Source organism: Branchiostoma belcheri, unplaced genomic scaffold, assembly GCF_001625305.1.
Source record: "Branchiostoma belcheri isolate BF01 breed outbred unplaced genomic scaffold, Haploidv18h27 scaffold106, whole genome shotgun sequence".
Taxonomy (NCBI): Eukaryota; Metazoa; Chordata; class Leptocardii; order Amphioxiformes; family Branchiostomatidae; genus Branchiostoma; species Branchiostoma belcheri.
The window spans coordinates 238,219-254,917 of NW_017802447.1; the positions used below are offsets into that span (position 1 = coordinate 238,219).

Below are 16,699 nucleotides of genomic sequence, written 5' to 3' on the forward strand. Positions count from 1 at the left end.
TTCTCGCGTGGTTTGGTCGGTTCCCGCGGTGCATGCCGGGTGATTTGGTGCCCTGTCCCGCCATATTGTGGAGAGTGGTGCAATCTTCCTCAGCACATGCTGTCGGAGATTTCGTAGCTTTTCCACGGTTTTCGGACGAATGCAGAGGACAGGAAAATGCCTACCTATTTCCAGAGGCCGGAGAATGCCCTGAAAAGGGCGAACGGTAAGGAGGGAGACGGTGCTAATGGTTTTAAATGGAAGCATATTGTGTGTCGGCCCGGCGCGAGCTCTATGAGGTCACGGAAAGAAGGCAGCATGGCGCACGGTGTGATCACAAAAATTTTCTGCCCTGTCTGGAGATTAAAAGAAAAAAAAGTTGATTTTAATATACATCAATATAGACGCAGGTGTCCTCACGGTATCAACAAAAATATGAGTGTAGATGTCCCAGTGGACGATGTGGAAGCCGAGACATTCCACGGCCTCGGTCCTGTGATAAGATTTTCCTATGACGTGTTGGGATGTGGGGATGTAGCACCTAACCTTAAATATGTAAAACACATCCAGTACGGGGTAGATTTTCACCTTTCTGTAGATTCGTTTATCTCTGTGGGGATTTCATCGCGTGGTGGGAGTTGAAACGAGGCTATTGCGATGTTTTAGATCGAGGTACGGACAAATACAGTCCATACTGTAGCATATGTTCGCGGTGTCATGATTTTCGCGGTGGTGGTGAGGCACCGGGAAGACCTGCAAACCAACCCACTATGAACATTTTCAGATTCACGGTGATATTAAAGTAACCATGCCACGGATAGCCTCAGTCTTCAACTGTTACCTCACTGTTCTATGTCCTTGGCCGTAATTTCACCACACAGGAAGTTGTCAAATAATATATTTAGTCTTAATTTTTCACATCCAACTTTCTAAAATACTGCACAGGCAGAAATGAGAAGTTTTCTTGTATGTGCCATTGGGTGGTCTTTTGGTTAGGGTGGCAGCCCCAAAGTTGAGAGGTTCAGTTTCAGATCCCTGATTGGCGGCTTGCCTTGGATAGGATGTTGAATGGAGGCCTCGTGTTTTGGATAGCCACACCTTGGTTACTAGTACATCAAAGAACCAAACCACACTACACGGTATAGCATCAATTAAAACTGGGGGTCCTTCCTGGTGCGTGTGCTCGCAAAATCTTCAGCACTATGGCCAACCCTTGGCAATTGTCATAATTAAGTCACCTGAGCTAGCACTGAATGGCAGACGCTCCAGACCCTTGCAACTCAGCTACACAAATTGTCTGCGCTGCACATTTCAAGTGTGATGAGAGGGTAGTCAGCTCACTCAATGACAAATTTGCCAAAAAGATTGCAGTTGTAAGGAGAGCCAGCACTTGTAAAACAGTTGTCATTTTTGTCTTCCAGAATTCATTGATGTTGGTAAGAAGCAGCCAGCTCTTGATGCTCTCTATGATGTCATCAAGAGCAAAAAGCATCGGACATGGCAGAAGATCCACGAACCCATCATGAAGAAGTACCTGGAACTGTGCGTGGACCTACGCAAAAGTCACGTGGCCAAGGAGGGTCTGTACCAGTACAAGAACATCTGCCAACAGGTAAGCCTAAGGTGCAATATGCTGTTGCTACTCCATCCTTATATTAGGTAAGACCACAGGAAGTTAATTTTATGGGTAACATCCTCTGCAGACTCCAAATCTACAGCAAGTGTGCAAAAAGATGGGAAAAATAGATGCCTAATTGGTAAATTTCCAAGGTAGCAACCATAACCATAACATGAATTGAAGGGACAGAACAGAGTATCACAGCCAACAATTTTTTTTAATTTCCGTATGCAAGAAGTGCAGAAAGTAGAACTAGCATTGTATTAGTAGTAGCTAGTATTGTTACAGCTGCACTTAAGGCTGCCACCAATGTGATGGCAAATTTTAATGGTTACACAGTTTCTATGCGCAGAACTAAAGGCAGATACATATCTATGATGATTATAAAATCATGAGTCCCTCCTGCTATCATACAGGTGAACATCAAGTCCCTGGAGGATGTTGTTCGTCAGTACTTGAGTCTGGCGGAGGAGAGGACAGAGCAAGCTCGCTCCTCTTCCCAGCAGGCTGTGCTGGACATCGATGATCTGGAGTCCGAAATCTACACCCCGGAACTGTACGTATCACCTATACCTAACCACCATGTTATGTATGCCTTTATTTACGAAGTATGCTCTGCTCACTGAAATGTTTTCTTCATGTATTTACTTATAAAGATGTCAGTGAGGATAGAGAGTAAGATCCAGTGTCAATGACCGTAGTCCTTCACTGAGCAGTCATTACATAGTTGCAATACCAGTAGAATGCATGTGTAGTTCTAGTTTTCATTTCATTTAGAAGATAAAGCCATGTATTTTTGTTGCCCCCTCCCTCTCCAGTCTCCTGTTGAGTGCAGTGAGCGGTGAGGATATCCAGGCACGACATGACCGCCTGATGCTGACCCCGTGGGTCAAGTTTCTCTGGGAGTCGTATCGCCAGTGTCTGGACCTGCTGAGGAACAACTCTCGTGTGGAGCGGCTCTACCAGGACATCGCCCAGCAAGCCTTCCAGTTCTGCCTCAAGTACAGCCGCAAGACGGAGTTCCGCAAGCTCTGTGACAATGTGAGCATGCACTTTGAAGTTCTATAGTTAAAACCCGTCACACCTTTGGGGCTTTCTCAAGGTCGGCGATGGGTTGGGAGTAGCCAGGAATTAATCCTATTAGAGTAAATAGCTCATGCAAACAGAATGAGTTACCTGGTAGATTTTTTTCAGTCGTCAGCTGTTGCAGACGGCTTATAAAGATCAGATGTTGACATCTACTGTTCGTCGTATTTCAGCTGCGTAGCCACCTGCAGCAGGTGCTGAACCGCCACCAGACCCAGTCCACTGCCATCAACCTGAACAATGCAGACAGCCAGCAGCTATTCCTGGAGACACGCCTGGTACAGCTGGACTCGGCTATCACCATGGAGCTGTGGCAGGTCAGTAGCCTCACAACACGCTCTCAAACAACAGTTCCACAACCTCATACATTTACCAAGTGATGTAAACCTTTAGGACTGACATTATTGCCTGCTATGCAAATTAGGTTCTGACTTGCATGAATTATGTCTAATGATGTTTATTAATGTTCCTCTCATGTGGTTGGTGAAGAAACTTGTAGACTCGAAGTTGTAAAGTTAAATTGTCGATATGTTAACAGGAGGCGTACAAGGCTGTGGAGGATGTGTGGCAGCTGATGAACCTGTCCAAGAAGCCTCCCAAGCCACAGCTGATGGCTAACTACTACACTAAGCTGGGGATGGTGTTCTGGAAGTCCGGGAACCAGCTGTTCCACGCCTCGGCTCTGCACCGACTCTTCCACCTGTCCAAGGAGCAGAGGAAAAACCTCAGCCAAGACGAGCTGCAGAAGTCAGTACATGGTTCAGCAGTATGACAGCATTAGGGTTCAACAATTTGATGCTGCTTAATGTTTAGAAAACAAGAGTTCATTAGATAGATCACAATGTCACAGTTTGCCATTCAGGATATAAATGAACCCCAAATTGCTGAGATATTGGCACTAACAGTAACACAGTTGTCTTGAAGAAAATCCTTCCTAGTTGTTAAGGACAGTACAATACATTATTTAGGTTTTACATACATTATTATGGTCCCTCCCCTAGGTAAAAAAAAAGAAAGAATTATGTCACCTTTTATGGCATTTAAGTTTTTGTGATTTTATGTAAAACTGTACAGTGTTACTTACGCATGCCTAACATAATGATGAGCATGTACCAGCAATGTGTGTGTACATGTATGTAGAGTGTCCTGTTATATTTCCCACAGAATGGCGTCCCAGGTGGTCCTGGCTACTCTGTCCATCCCCATCTCCACCCCTGCTACAGAGTTTGATAAGCTGCTGGATATGGAGGGAGTCAGTATGGAGAAGGCTCGCCGACTGGCCACACTGCTGGGTCTACAGGGTCTGCCCACCAGGGCCTCCCTCATCAAGGACATGGTAACTAAACTCAACTCTGTAGTCAGTTGTTTGTTCTTGACCTAAACTACATAACCTTTTGTCTTGTGTCTAGCTGAGGTCCGGACTAAAGCAGCCCAGCGGTGCATCTGGGGAGCCATCCATTTAAGTTTGAACTGATCAAAACAGTCACCGATACATACAAGTATTCATTTTTCCCTGGACGATATCTGATTGGATCTCACTGCCTGGCCCAGTTGTGTTGTCTCCTACTCTTGAGACATTCCAGACCATACTGTGGGCCTGCTCACACTAGCCCAGGGCCTCCTCTCCCCCCTACTTTGCCCCCAGCTGGGGTTATTTGGGGATATCCACATTGAGATTGACCTAACTGTTATGATATGTCTAGGTGAGGTCCTGACCTAATTGTTGTTGTGTTTAGGTGAGATCAGGTGTCCTGCAGCACGTTCACCCCCAGCTGCAGGGCCTGTACGAGTGGCTGGAGGTGGAGTTCCACCCCCTGAAGCTCAGCAGCAGGGTCGCAAACGTCTTCAACTTCATCCTGTCTGCCAAGGAGCTGGAACTGTCTCAGTACGTCCCTGCCCTGCAGAACGTCACCCTCATGAGGCTGGTGCAACAGGTCAGGACTGCAAGTTCACTTATTTTTGCTGGAAGTTAATATAAAGAAGAAAGTATTTTATGCTGTATTTTAAAAAGTGGATCAGTGCACCTAATAGCTGTAGCTGTACCTGTACCTGTACCTATAAAATTACATCCCTGTAATAAATCCGTATGTCCCTTAATTGCAGGTGTCACAAGTTTACCAGACAATCCAAATGTCTCGCCTGGTGGCCCTGGCTCCATTTGCCACGTCCTTCCAGCTGGAGAGAGTTGTAGTAGAAGCCGCCAGGAATGGAGACCTCAAGGTTCGTCTCTTATTGGTCACTCTTTCCTTTAGTGACGCTGAAGAAGAGTCATAATGATCACCAGGATGATTTTGTCATTCTCTGAAATTTCTCCTGAATTGTAAAACAAATTGTAGGAAAAATTTTATGTAACCTGTCTACATATTTGGCAAGCTCATTAGCATAAAACGTTGTGTGTTTTGAATATTCTTATTTTGTGAAAAGTATGTTCTTGATTCTTGCACATTTTAGCAAAAATTCTGAGATAGAGACCTTCCCGTAATGTCATTTTTTAGTACAAGATCCAACAAGCTAATTGGCATGGCTAAATAATTATGCCATCATTTGAAGCTAATTGTCTAATCTTGGCTATCCCTTTAGGTTCGCCTGGACCACTGTACCAAGTCACTGCGGTTTGGTGAGGAGGTGGGTCTGTTCTCCAGTGAGGAGATAACCGAGTCAGAGGGCCCAACCCTCCAGCCTCTCCAGTCTGAACAGTTCAACCGTCAGCTGGTGCAGATGTCTGTGGCCCTGAACATGGCTGTCTCTGTCATCCAGCCTCCACATCTCATGGTAAATACCCTGCTAATTTAACACAGCAGTAATCAGATACTATCATGGCAAGAAAATTAGAGAAACATCATGGGAATGAAGTATGTACATGTATTGTAATACAACCTGACTTCTGTATGGTACTATATGCTGATTTTCTGGATGGTTTACTATGTTCATTCATTATTTCTAACATTTGTTTCTATTGACTGTACCTGCCCACCCACAGAAGGAGCATGAGGACCTGAAGACAGGCTGTGTGGCAGCCTACCGCAAGTCTGCACGACAGGAACATCTGCACATCCTGGCACGACAGAGAACTATCGAGGAGCGCAAGGAGAAACTAGAGAACCTCAACATGCAGAGGGTGGGTCTAACATGGGGTTATTGAAAGGGTAGAAAGGTGGTCTTGTGGTTAAGATTTGTTGACTTTGGATCTAAGGGTTTTGGGTTTGAATCCTAAGGGGAAACTAGAGAACCTCAACATTCATAGGTTGAGACAAACATGGTCTTACTGTGCACAGAAGACAGTAGTAGCCATTTGGTACCATAGTAGCCATTTGGTACCAAGTTTGATTTGCAAGGCATGTTTGGGACATCTTCTTTCCTGTCTTCAACTAACTGCTATATTCATGTGCCAGTGGGAAAATACATAGACAGAATTGGACAAATTGACAATAATGAGCAAAACAAGGCATTCACAAAATGTCTAAATATTTCACTAAGGTATGAGATGTGTGAACTATTGTTAGAGGATGACCCAGTTTGACCCTTCTGCCCCTGCAGGAGGAGGAAGAGAAGCGTGCGCAGGAGGAACAGCTCCGTGCTCAGAAGGAGGCTGAGGAGGCGCGTCTCGCCCAGGAGGCTCAGGAACGAGAACGGCAGCGGCGCCTGCAGGAGAGGCGGGAAATTCAGCGCAAACAGGTCCAGGAGCGGCTGGACATCCTCCGCAAGTCCAGTTTAGGAGCAAGGGCACTCAAGGACATTGACTTAGAGGTACAGTACACGCTTCAAATAACCTTCCTATCTAGTTGCTTGCAAAAGTGAATCTAGAGGGTTAGGTCATGTGCAAACCTTCTGTTAAAGCTATGCTATTCTCTCAATCTCTGTTAAAAATGTGAACAAATGTCGTGTAAAAGCAAGTGTCATTCTAGCAAACAGACATCTAATAAGACTTCCGCTACATTGTATGAGATGTATTTCTGCAATGCTAGTATTTATTGTACCTTCACTATTCCCCTCTGTAGGATATAGATGAACTGGACCCAGATGCCATCATGCAGAAACAAGTAGAACAGTTAGAGAAGGAAAAGAGGGAATTAGCAGAAAAACTGAAGGCCCAGGAGAAGAAGGTTTGTATTGAATCTACTCAGAGAACAAGCATCTGTATGTAGGATTTACTTCATTGTGAAAGACTATTACAGTGACATCCTTCATGTTTTAGATGTTTGCAGATCCAAATGAGTGCAACTACTTTATTAATGTAGTACATTGTTTTTGTGTATGTAGAGGCTACAAGCCAAACTGCCTGTACAGACATAGATCATGGTCATAGATATTTAACCAATTGTGAAAATATTATTTCTATGCCATGTTAAGATGAAACTTATTTTTTCTAGCCTCTTGCTTACCATGATATAAGACATTTGACAAATGGCAGTTCCGTGTGGTATGACTGTGTTGGCCCTTACCCTGATGTACCCCCTGTGTCCAGGTGGATCATTTTGAGCGTGCCAAACGTCTGGAGGAGCTGCCTGCCCTGACAAAGGCTCACCAGGAACTCCTGGAGGAGCGCAGGCTGACCTGGGACCAGCAGGAGCAGGAGAGGGTAGGCAAACTACTTCAGCTTTGTTTTGTTTTATTGATCCTTTTGGCTGAAAACTGTTATAAGGAAGTAGTTAAAGTCCTTCTCATACCAGATGCCAGCCTTGACTATAGAGTGGATAATTGCTGGACATTTTCTTTATATCTCATGTAACTTTGATGTCTTTACAGATCACAAACATGACTGAAGAGCGCCAACTTGCCCTCCAACACAAACACCGCATGGCCTGCATGATGGAGGATAAGGACAAGTTCATCAACATGCTGAAGGACTCTCGCAAATCTGTCTTCAAGGTCAGGCCTTCATATATGTTTGTGCCTTGAATAAATACATAATGGGGTAGCAGCCTTTGTAACTCCTGCTTTTTCAGATATGACACGGTTTGTCAAAGCACCCACCTTGACCAAATCATGACAACTTGAACTGGGTCAATAACAAGTAGAGTATAGCAAAACATAACTTAAGATGTTTACACTTATACTTCCTTGTGCAACATTCAAAGTTCTTATTGGCAACTTTTGTTCTACCCAGGACAAAATCGCAACCTTCAATGCCCATCTGGCAACAGAGCGGAAAAAACGCCTGGCCCAGAGGAAAGAGCAGCGAAAAGATGAGCGCCGCCGCAAATGGCTGGAAGAGAAGGAGGAAGAAGAGCAACGTCGGCGCGACGAAGAGCTCATACGTGGTAGGAACAGTGTCCATGTTCCCCCTTACCATCTTGCCTTACATTTTCTAATGTACCAGACCAGGGTTCTCACCAGAATTCTTTAAGTTTAATTGTCAGGGGCAGACAGCCAACTTTGTGTGGTGCAAGGCTGCAAGCCATGCGTCGAGTGCTGAAGACATGACCACATTATCATTTTCCAATATACCAGACTGTTTGTTGTTAGTAACACGTATGTGGTGTGTTTGTCAGAACGTGAGCAGAAGGAGGCAGAAGAACAGGAGAAGCGGGAGAAGGAGGAGGAAGCATACCGGGCCAAACTGGCACAGCTGGAGGCGATGGCAGAGAAACAGCGCCAGCGGGAACGCGAGATCGAAGAACGAGAAGCGAAGAGGAAACAGGAGCTTCAGGAGGAGGAGTCAGGGAAGTCCCGTGATGCAGGCAGGGATGACTGGCGCGCCAAGGACGGGATGGGAGGTCGGGACGAGGGGTCCTGGAGAAGAAGGTCAGCAGGTTTTACCTTCCACAAAGCAATAACGAGTCTGACACTGTAGATTGACACTGTGTGTTAGGCCCATTGACACAAATATACAGCTATGATGATAGTTTGGCAATGTCCGTTAGACCCATTGACTGTAAGAGATCAGGAGAAACATACTGGTTTTCAGAGTTGTGTTTCTGTCTCTAACATTATTCTTTGGGTGTCAACAGCAAAAGTGAACAAGATTGAGTAGGCTAATCATTTCAGTTTCAAATAAGTAGGGATGAAAAGTAACGTGAAGTTTGCTGTAGTTTGAGGTTTATAGGTTGTTGTAAATCTGTACATTTGTAATAACTCTGTACTGTTCCTCTGCAGAACTGAGGAAGCCCCCCGCAGTAGAGACATGGAACCACAGGGCGAAGATCGCTCTCCAGCCAAAGAACCATGGAGACCTTCTGGTCGTGCCAGCTGGCGTGACAGGGAACGGGACGGGGGCATCCGAGACAGGCCTGATGGTCGTTTCCCTGCTGATGACGGCGGTCCTCGGCGCGATGACTGGGAAAGGAGGGGACCACCAGCGGACCGGGACAGGCGACCGCCGTACGAAGACGGGGAGCGGCGCCCCATGCCTGATGATCGGGATCGCAGAGGTACGAGACTGGTTTATTACCTCCATGAAAAATTGAGATATTATTTTATGTGTGTGTGTGTGCCACTGCATATTTATGGTCAGCATGAATTAAGAATGTCTATCAGATATATACGAGGTACACTGTTCAAGCTCAATAGCAATGTACATATGTACACAGCTTTGTCCACAATTCCCACAATCATATGCATGTATGTATACTGCCAAGACATGAAGAGAAACCCTTGTTTGTATATTTGAAACTGATTTCAACCTAATTTTTTACCTTGGTTTCCTATAATAGGTCCACCTGATGATCGTTGGAGCAGGGACGGAGACCGTAGACCACCGCCTCGGGAGGATCGTGATGACTGGCGCCGTGGCGGCCCTCCGGAGCGCAGTTGGAGGCAGGACGGACCAGGACGGGACGATCGTGACGACTGGCGCCGCGACGGGCCCAGGAGGGACGATCGCGGTCCTCCTGAACGTCGGAGGCCACCGCCTCGAGACGACCGTGATCGTAGACCGCAAGATGACGACTCCAACTGGCGCAGGGGAGAGAGAGCCCCGCCTCCTGACGATCGTGAGAGGTGGGGAGGGAGAGATGACCGAGGCCCCCGCCCTAGTGCAGATAAATGGCGGGATCGCGACGATCGTTTTGGCGATGATCGCGGCCCCCCACGTGGATTCGACCGAGACAACCGTGGCCCTCCCTCGAGAGGATATGACCGCGAGGACCGTGGCTTCCCCTCCAGAGGGTACGATCGTGACGACCGCGGCCCCCCGTCCCGTAGGTTTGAGCGGGATGACCCACGTGGGACACCAAACCGTGGATTTGATCGTGACGACCGGAGAGAAAAAGGGGATGAACCGGAGGGTGGGATGAAGAAGGAGAAGGACAAGTGGAGGAGTGAGACAGACGATGATGGGTGGACAACTGTCAGGCGCTGAGGACCTCTCTATTGTCACCTCTGCTTAAAGGCCTCTGTTGTAGGATTGGAGCAGTGAGTTGGTCAATGGTTTGGTCATTTCTTTACATCCTCCAATAGCCAAAATCCTACAATAGAGGCCTCAGTATGTCACCCAGTTTCATTACAATTATGTTTCACAGAAGTCTGATTTCTTCAATGGAAACAGTGCAAACAGGCTGTCCTTTAGTTCTTGTATTGGTTAAGGAATTTAAATAGTTAAAATATGTAGTTCATTGAATGTGGCCACCTCTCTAAGGGAATGCAGAAATTGAGGGTAGAGTGAAAAATTCTATCTGCTAATACATAACCCAGCTACACACTGACTGTATAGTTAGTTAGTTATCTCCATTATAAGTACTTGCACCAGCTGTTTTCAGTGTAGCGAGTTGGAAATTTTGTACCCCTTACATGACATGATGTTTTGTACTTCAGTTGTGCAAGGTCCATGTAAAGCAGAGGTATAGATGGAGATGTAGTATGTTTAAATCTGAACTCTTATTGAATGCACAACTTGTTAAAGATGAAGTCCCTTACTTAGGTTTTGGAGCATTACAAATGAACTCAGTTGGATTTTGGTTGATACTGATATTATCTTGTTATGTGTTTGATGCCTTACCCTCCAGAATTATTTTAAAACAGATCTTTACCAAGTTTGAGTTGTGTAGAGTACAAATTATGCTTTATTAGCGCCTGGTTGTATCCAAGCTCTACATACAGGCAATCTATATCCTGCCCAGTATCTGTGACATGTGCTGTCACATACATTATACTATTGTTATATTATATACACCATGTGTTTCCATATTGACTAATGTACCAACACATGTACAAATGAATTTCTCTATCTGAGCATGTATGTTAAGGGCATTCCAATTCTGGCAGATACAATGTAGGGCCCCAAATCTGAAACACGTCATAGTCTTGGAGAACAACTTGAATTCTTCAGCCTTTGTAATACACAACAATGATGCAAGGTAAGGCAAGTCAGTGTGTTAGGCAACACCAAGTTAAATCCTTGGTTTAATGCTGATCTATATTTAGTGTTTGGAAAGAAATAGCAAAGGCATTAATTCTCACACTGTTCCTGATATATTATAATAAAAGGAACGTAAGCAACAGTTGAAGTTGTCTGAGTTTTATTTTGTATTCACAATGCCAACTCTGGCCCACAGGTCCAAGTCACATTTTGTCCCAGGTAACTGCTGCGTAATGCCGATAACCTGAAAAGGCTAGAACATGATGTAAATGTGATGCTACATGAAAACCTAGTTAATACCCCAGGTGTACTTGCCAGTGATGGCAGCAGATCCAAGATGCCTTACTTCCCACAGAAGATGGATATGCAGATTGAAGATAATCAACATTGGGTGACTGCAGTTACTAAGAGTCCTGACCAAGATTTCTGACGACTGTCATGATTCTTAATCTCACCTGCAGTTTCTGTAAGCCAGATCATGGATATGGTATTGTCATCTTAGGACTGGGATGTGCTTTGAACAACCTGGCTTTGAATGGGAATGCCAGAACTGATGTTACCTAGGAACAAAAAAATCAATAAGGCCTGTCTCGTGAATAACGGTAATCTCTGGTTTTATTTAGAACACAATGGAATGCTTTCTGTTCTTGTACTCATCTTCATGAGTTATGAACCCATGTCTTGAGTGAACTGAAAAGCCCAGTCAACAGTTATATATGTATGTATTCAGATAAACCATATAGCAAACCTAGGATTCAATGATTTTTGACACAAGCTGAAACATCACTTAAATAGAACGGCTACACATTTGGTAAAATTAAATAACTAGCAGCCTTACAAGTCCATCTGTATTGTATCTATTGTCATATTTTTCAATATCCTTGTGCTCACCATTCAGGCATTATTAACTATGATTCAACCATTTGTGTTCAATCTAGGTACATTTGATCACAGTGTTTCTGACTGTGTAATTGTATAACTAATGCAACAACATTTACATATACTGTGTTTCCAAACATATAAGATCATACATCAGTCTACCACACACAAACATTTATAGCAGGTGCCTCAAAGCCCTACTCAAAAACAGATGAATGTTAAATTGTTGTACTTTCTCTTACATCAAAACAAATCATTTTAACCTATAGGTAAATGTGTGAAACATGTAGATACTTGCCATCATTACAGATATAACACTTTGCTTTTTCAAACTGTTTTATGACATACTGCTGCAATAATATAATATAGGAGCGATGGTTTCTTTTTTCTACAAGAGTTGTTACACGATGGGTTGATTCCTACTTTGATACTCAAAAGATGGATGATTGTGCTGGTACCTGGAAGTGCTACAACTTGCAGCCAGAAAAATGTGTAAGCTCTGTATCTGCAAGCTCTCTCAAACTGTACTCATTTGAACATACACAAGAAACTGTACTTTACCCTTCTGATCCATGTACGAATTGATAATGGTTGAATCAGCTGGAATGGGGTGACATCAGTCCCAGTCAACGTTGGATAAGACTAGTCTTTTGCTAGCAAAATAACACAACTACATGTATTGCCATTGTCAAGTATTGGACTTGGCAATGCCATAAATGATATCATAAGTTACAGGCAAAACTCTAATTCAACCTTTGCCTATAAAGTTTCTGTAACATCTGAGAGTATCAATTTTTGTTTGTTACTTTTAGTACATCAAAACATCTTCACTCGGCCGTTCCTTCATGCTGCCACTTCTGTTCTGGAAAACAGACCGTATGTGTTTTCCAGACAGATATACCAGCCCCTCGTTTAGGAGGAACGCTGCCAGGGCGCCGAGCACCAGCCAGTAGGAGTAGCCGAAACCTGAGGTCGCCACGTAGAACCTACTGTCCAAGTCTGACTGTGGGAGGAGGTCGTTCCCGCTCAGGTGCAGAAGGTACAACACTGCGTACAGGATTAGGCACACCAGGCAGAACACAGCTGCAACAGAAGATAGATCATCAGTCAGTCACTGACAACTACAATCTAAAACACTGGTTACAGGACCTTGTTTTACCCACCATGGACCATTGCTTCTAAATTGCAATCACCATGACATCACGGCCAGCGAGTTAGTGGTTCAACAGCAAAAAGCAGGGGGTGGTTGGGTGATTTACCTATCAATAATTTGCATATGCTTAATAACAAATTACATATACATGTATGTGTAATCATTTGCATATGCCTACTGATGTAATTTGTAAACAAGATTAGCAATTGCTCAAGTAGATTTCTACCTTTACTACCTTGGCATTACAGACATACACAACAGTGTTAAAGAATTGACACAATCAGTATGGTACTCACCACTGACTCCATTCCAGATGTACAGACCCAAGGGCCCAGCGAAGGTCTCTATGGGGTTTGTGTAGACATTGTATGCTGAGAAGATGACTGCTACCAGCCCCATCAGCATAGCACCAGCGTTGAAGGCTATGGTCGCTGCCACCATCGGGTGACCCGGCTGGTAGGTAATGTTTGTTCCCACTTCTGCTCCTGTCACTGTATAGAAACAAGAAATCCAATATTTCATACCTCCATTAAGATTATTCATCAGAGATTTCTCACTGATTGTGTCCAAGCATTTCCAACTGGATCCCATAAGGCAACAGACATGCATATAAGAAAATCCTAAGAAACAGCCTGGTATATGCTTGGCTGTCTTGATCATGTGTAATTCTAGTACATGTAATAACAACAGAAGTTGGGGTTAAGCCTCAAGGTGGGGTCATTAGTTGACTTCCAATACATTTCGGACTAATTTTAGATATGATTTTTCCTTCTGATGAGCTGCAAATATCACAACAGTTAATGCCACTTTATCTCACCTTTATATAACCATAACGGGCCCGTTACATCTTTTTTATTCAAATGCAGTACCAAAACCATGAAGAACCACCAACATCAAAGGATCTCCCCTTAACACTCTATCAGCCTCATTTTCTCTCTTTTCAGAGGTAACGTTGTCGTCTCAGGCAGAACACATTGAAGCTGCTCTGTAGAACGTAACGTTATACATTACAGATTCAGATCAGAGTCAAGACAATACAAGTACGTGATCACGTACACTATTATAAGGGCCTAAACAAAGGCGTTTACAGCTACCTGAGAAACATTTCTCACGCAAGCCGAATGCATAGTTGAACATCTTGCAGCCGCTGAACAGCCCCACATGCATGGAGCCTGCGAAGTCCGAACCGTTACGTATGACGGAGGAGATGTCGCGGAAAACCCTCGCCTGTAGCCAGTAGTTCGTCGCCAACCCTGCGGACAGGAGCCCGATACCACAGGCCGCCACGGCCGCGGTCAACAGCAGCACCAGGATTCTGTGCATCCTCCGCAAACTGTCCCTGTTCCGCCCGGCCATCATGGGAGGCTGCTCGGGTCTTGGAATAGGAGAGCCTTTGTTTGTGTTACTCTGGTTAGTTCCACAGCCGTCGCTCCCACGGTGGGGGAAAACGATATCCCCGGCTCAAAACACCTGGTGTTTTAGACGCGGCGTGAGGTTTACGCCATGTTGACAGCCAGGTCGATCGTACAAACACACAGTAAAGCTTTCTTAAGAAAGCTGTGCCTTCATCAGGAGCTTATCTTATCTTTATAACGATAAACAACAGTTTGGGCGTTCTGACATCTGCCACTGTGCCTGTCACGTCGGGATTTCACGTCGGGTGCAGCTGACAACAACCTGTGCCATGTCCGCTCGCGCTCGCCAGCCGAGGAATTTCAGATGATGGGGTGCAGTTCATGTTACCTGTCGCTAGATGTCATCGTGATCCAAGGTGAACTTTCAACTTTATAAAACTCGTACCCAGCGTCACCAACTACCTGTGTGCTTCAATGGCTAAAGGGGAAAGTCACGTAGCTGATCTTGTAAACGTCATTGGGTGTGTCCGAACTGTGATAAGTGTTAAGGCCATTTTCATTTTTGACAAAAGCAATGCACTCTAAACACAAACAGGAATCAGAACAAGGGACGTTAACCAAAACGTTTAATAGACAATTTATTGTCATTTCAAATACTTGAAACATAGATTGTACTTAACGCTATCTGCGTTTTTATCTTGGCAAAAAAGGTGGTGGTGTTTTTGGTTGTGCTTGTTAATGGTTTGGCGGCCACCTCCGGAGCTTTGGATGGCTTTCCTTGGTACTGAAGCAGAACGCTCGGCTTGTATCTCTTGTTACTAGAGTACTATTTATGCATAATGTCGACGATGCTATGTGTTCCAGCCAAGCAATTGATCACAAGAAAGTTTGTCGCTTGTAAGATTTGCAGGTGACGTCCCACTGCGTGAGTCACCTGCTACTGGGGCCCTCCGAGTAACACAATCTCTCGCTGTCAGGGGCTGATTGGGGTAGATCAGTCGATCCCGCTATGAGTGTCACTACGGATGGGACCCAGGGTTTTATTTTCCACGTCTGTATTAGTGACATTAGTCCAGGGCAGGTGCCACCCTTAAGCTTTATTGCCTGCCTCCTTCCAGTCAAATGACATTTTTGGGTAGCATCGGACAAAAACCAACCAGGGACATTCAATATCCCATGTCCCATTTTAAACCTCAGCCCCTACCAGTGAAACCTGAGCCCTTACTAGTTATCTGTCTATTTCGTATTTGACCAGTTTCTACTCTTTCCAGTTGCTTCTAAAGCCTGGTAGAGGCTACATTAAGCCAGTTTAAGTTACGGATGGGTCTCAGCTATGACAAACTGGGAAGACTCACCTTGAAACCCGCAGTCCGGTATAGTCCGAAACGTCTTGCAGCCCTTGAACAACCCGATGTTCATCCCGCCCTGAGTCTGACTGACGTTCCCGAAGTTGCGTTGTACCTGGGCCTCGATCCAGAAATCTGTGCCCATAGAAGTGGCCATCATCACAACTCCGGCAAGAGACAGCAGGACCACTCCTGCGTAGAACAGCTTCTTGTAATTGGTGGCAGCCATACTGGAACTGAGAACAATCACTTGTGCCTGAAGTCCGGCAGGTGGGCTAACGAAACGCCTGAGTTGAGTCCTGGGCTCGAGAACAAAATGGCGTGTTTTTATGCGGGCTGTCGAGCCAACATCCCCCCCGAGACCATGTCCTTTGTTGCAGGTATCTTTACACGAAGCCGTTCACTAAAAAGAATCACCTGCGTCAAAAACAGTCAGGATGTTGTGGAGTCCCAGGTTAGCGGAGATTAAAATCTCGCGTAGTGTTCCGAGAGTCCCCAGGGGAATTTACGACACACCTGTTCTGTTGTCACCTGTGCAGTTGTTTCAGTTACCGTTACACCGCGCTCCGATCGTAGTCAATCGGTGATAACTGAAGACTTCAGAACTGGAGATCAGTTTCTGAGACGGGGATCTGATAAGTACTTGTAGTCAGTTGCGCAACTTGTTGCCTTGCGTAGCCAGTCAGGGTGACCTCCCGTCCCCGTTATGTACAGTCGCACCCAATAATCAATCGTTTCCGCAACGTTAACCACACCCAGGTCAAAGGTCAAACCTGCTGACAGAGCGCGGCCCCTTCAGAAGCAATCTCCAAGCAGATGTAGGGACCGACTCGCCAATTTTATGGACGTGATTTTGCGGCATTTTATGCGTCTTTCTAGTGGTCCGGGTTTTTACCTTCACGTTTTCTGTGGCGTTCGTGGGTTTGTTTGTGGACATGCAGTATAATCAGATGATGGGAAGGCTATTAAAATCGTTACATTTTCTAT

The 16,699-nt window shown here is 45.1% G+C and overlaps 2 protein-coding genes across 3 annotated transcripts; one reads left to right on the top strand and one right to left on the bottom strand.

Annotated features, from left to right (window-relative positions):
• The first annotated feature begins 36 nt into the window (after positions 1 to 36).
• On the top strand, positions 37 to 11,121 carry LOC109478270 (eukaryotic translation initiation factor 3 subunit A-like). Its single transcript, XM_019779731.1, has 19 exons — positions 37 to 205; positions 1,401 to 1,591; positions 2,014 to 2,153; positions 2,416 to 2,638; positions 2,857 to 3,000; positions 3,222 to 3,430; positions 3,848 to 4,019; positions 4,420 to 4,617; positions 4,787 to 4,903; positions 5,264 to 5,455; positions 5,664 to 5,801; positions 6,221 to 6,430; positions 6,682 to 6,786; positions 7,149 to 7,262; positions 7,430 to 7,552; positions 7,791 to 7,944; positions 8,176 to 8,428; positions 8,780 to 9,054; positions 9,337 to 11,121. The coding sequence occupies exons 1-19, from the start codon at positions 157 to 159 to the stop codon at positions 9,981 to 9,983; spliced, it is 3,654 nt and encodes a 1,217-aa protein (XP_019635290.1). The 5' UTR covers positions 37 to 156; the 3' UTR covers positions 9,984 to 11,121.
• Positions 11,122 to 11,243: 122 nt separating this feature from the next.
• Positions 11,244 to 16,471, bottom strand: LOC109478296 (clarin-3-like). 2 transcript variants are annotated; one of them, XM_019779779.1, is made up of 3 exons: positions 15,722 to 16,471; positions 13,308 to 13,502; positions 11,244 to 12,941 (listed from the first exon to the last, which is right to left on the bottom strand). In XM_019779779.1, the coding sequence occupies exons 1-3, from the start codon at positions 15,939 to 15,941 to the stop codon at positions 12,667 to 12,669; spliced, it is 690 nt and encodes a 229-aa protein (XP_019635338.1). In that variant the 5' UTR covers positions 15,942 to 16,471; the 3' UTR covers positions 11,244 to 12,666. The 2 variants fall into 2 exon arrangements, with proteins under 2 accessions (XP_019635338.1, XP_019635328.1); XM_019779769.1 differs by lacking the exon at positions 15,722 to 16,471 and adding an exon at positions 14,106 to 14,783.
• Positions 16,472 to 16,699: the final 228 nt, after the last annotated feature.

Excerpts from the sequence above, each read along its gene's own strand:
- LOC109478270 (XM_019779731.1), top strand. The coding sequence starts at position 157 with ATGCCTACCTATTTCCAGAGGCCGGAGAATGCCCTGAAAAGGGCGAAC. Across the intron at positions 3,001-3,221 it reads TCACCATGGAGCTGTGGCAG|GAGGCGTACAAGGCTGTGGA; the intron begins GTCAGTAGCCTC and ends ATATGTTAACAG. Across the intron at positions 5,802-6,220 it reads AGAACCTCAACATGCAGAGG|GAGGAGGAAGAGAAGCGTGC; the intron begins GTGGGTCTAACA and ends CTGCCCCTGCAG.
- LOC109478296 (XM_019779769.1), bottom strand. The coding sequence starts at position 14,370 with ATGATGGCCGGGCGGAACAGGGACAGTTTGCGGAGGATGCACAGAATC. Across the intron at positions 13,503-14,105 it reads GCGTGAGAAATGTTTCTCAG|TGACAGGAGCAGAAGTGGGA; the intron begins GTAGCTGTAAAC and ends GTTTCTATACAG. Across the intron at positions 12,942-13,307 it reads CATCTGGAATGGAGTCAGTG|CTGTGTTCTGCCTGGTGTGC; the intron begins GTGAGTACCATA and ends CTTCTGTTGCAG.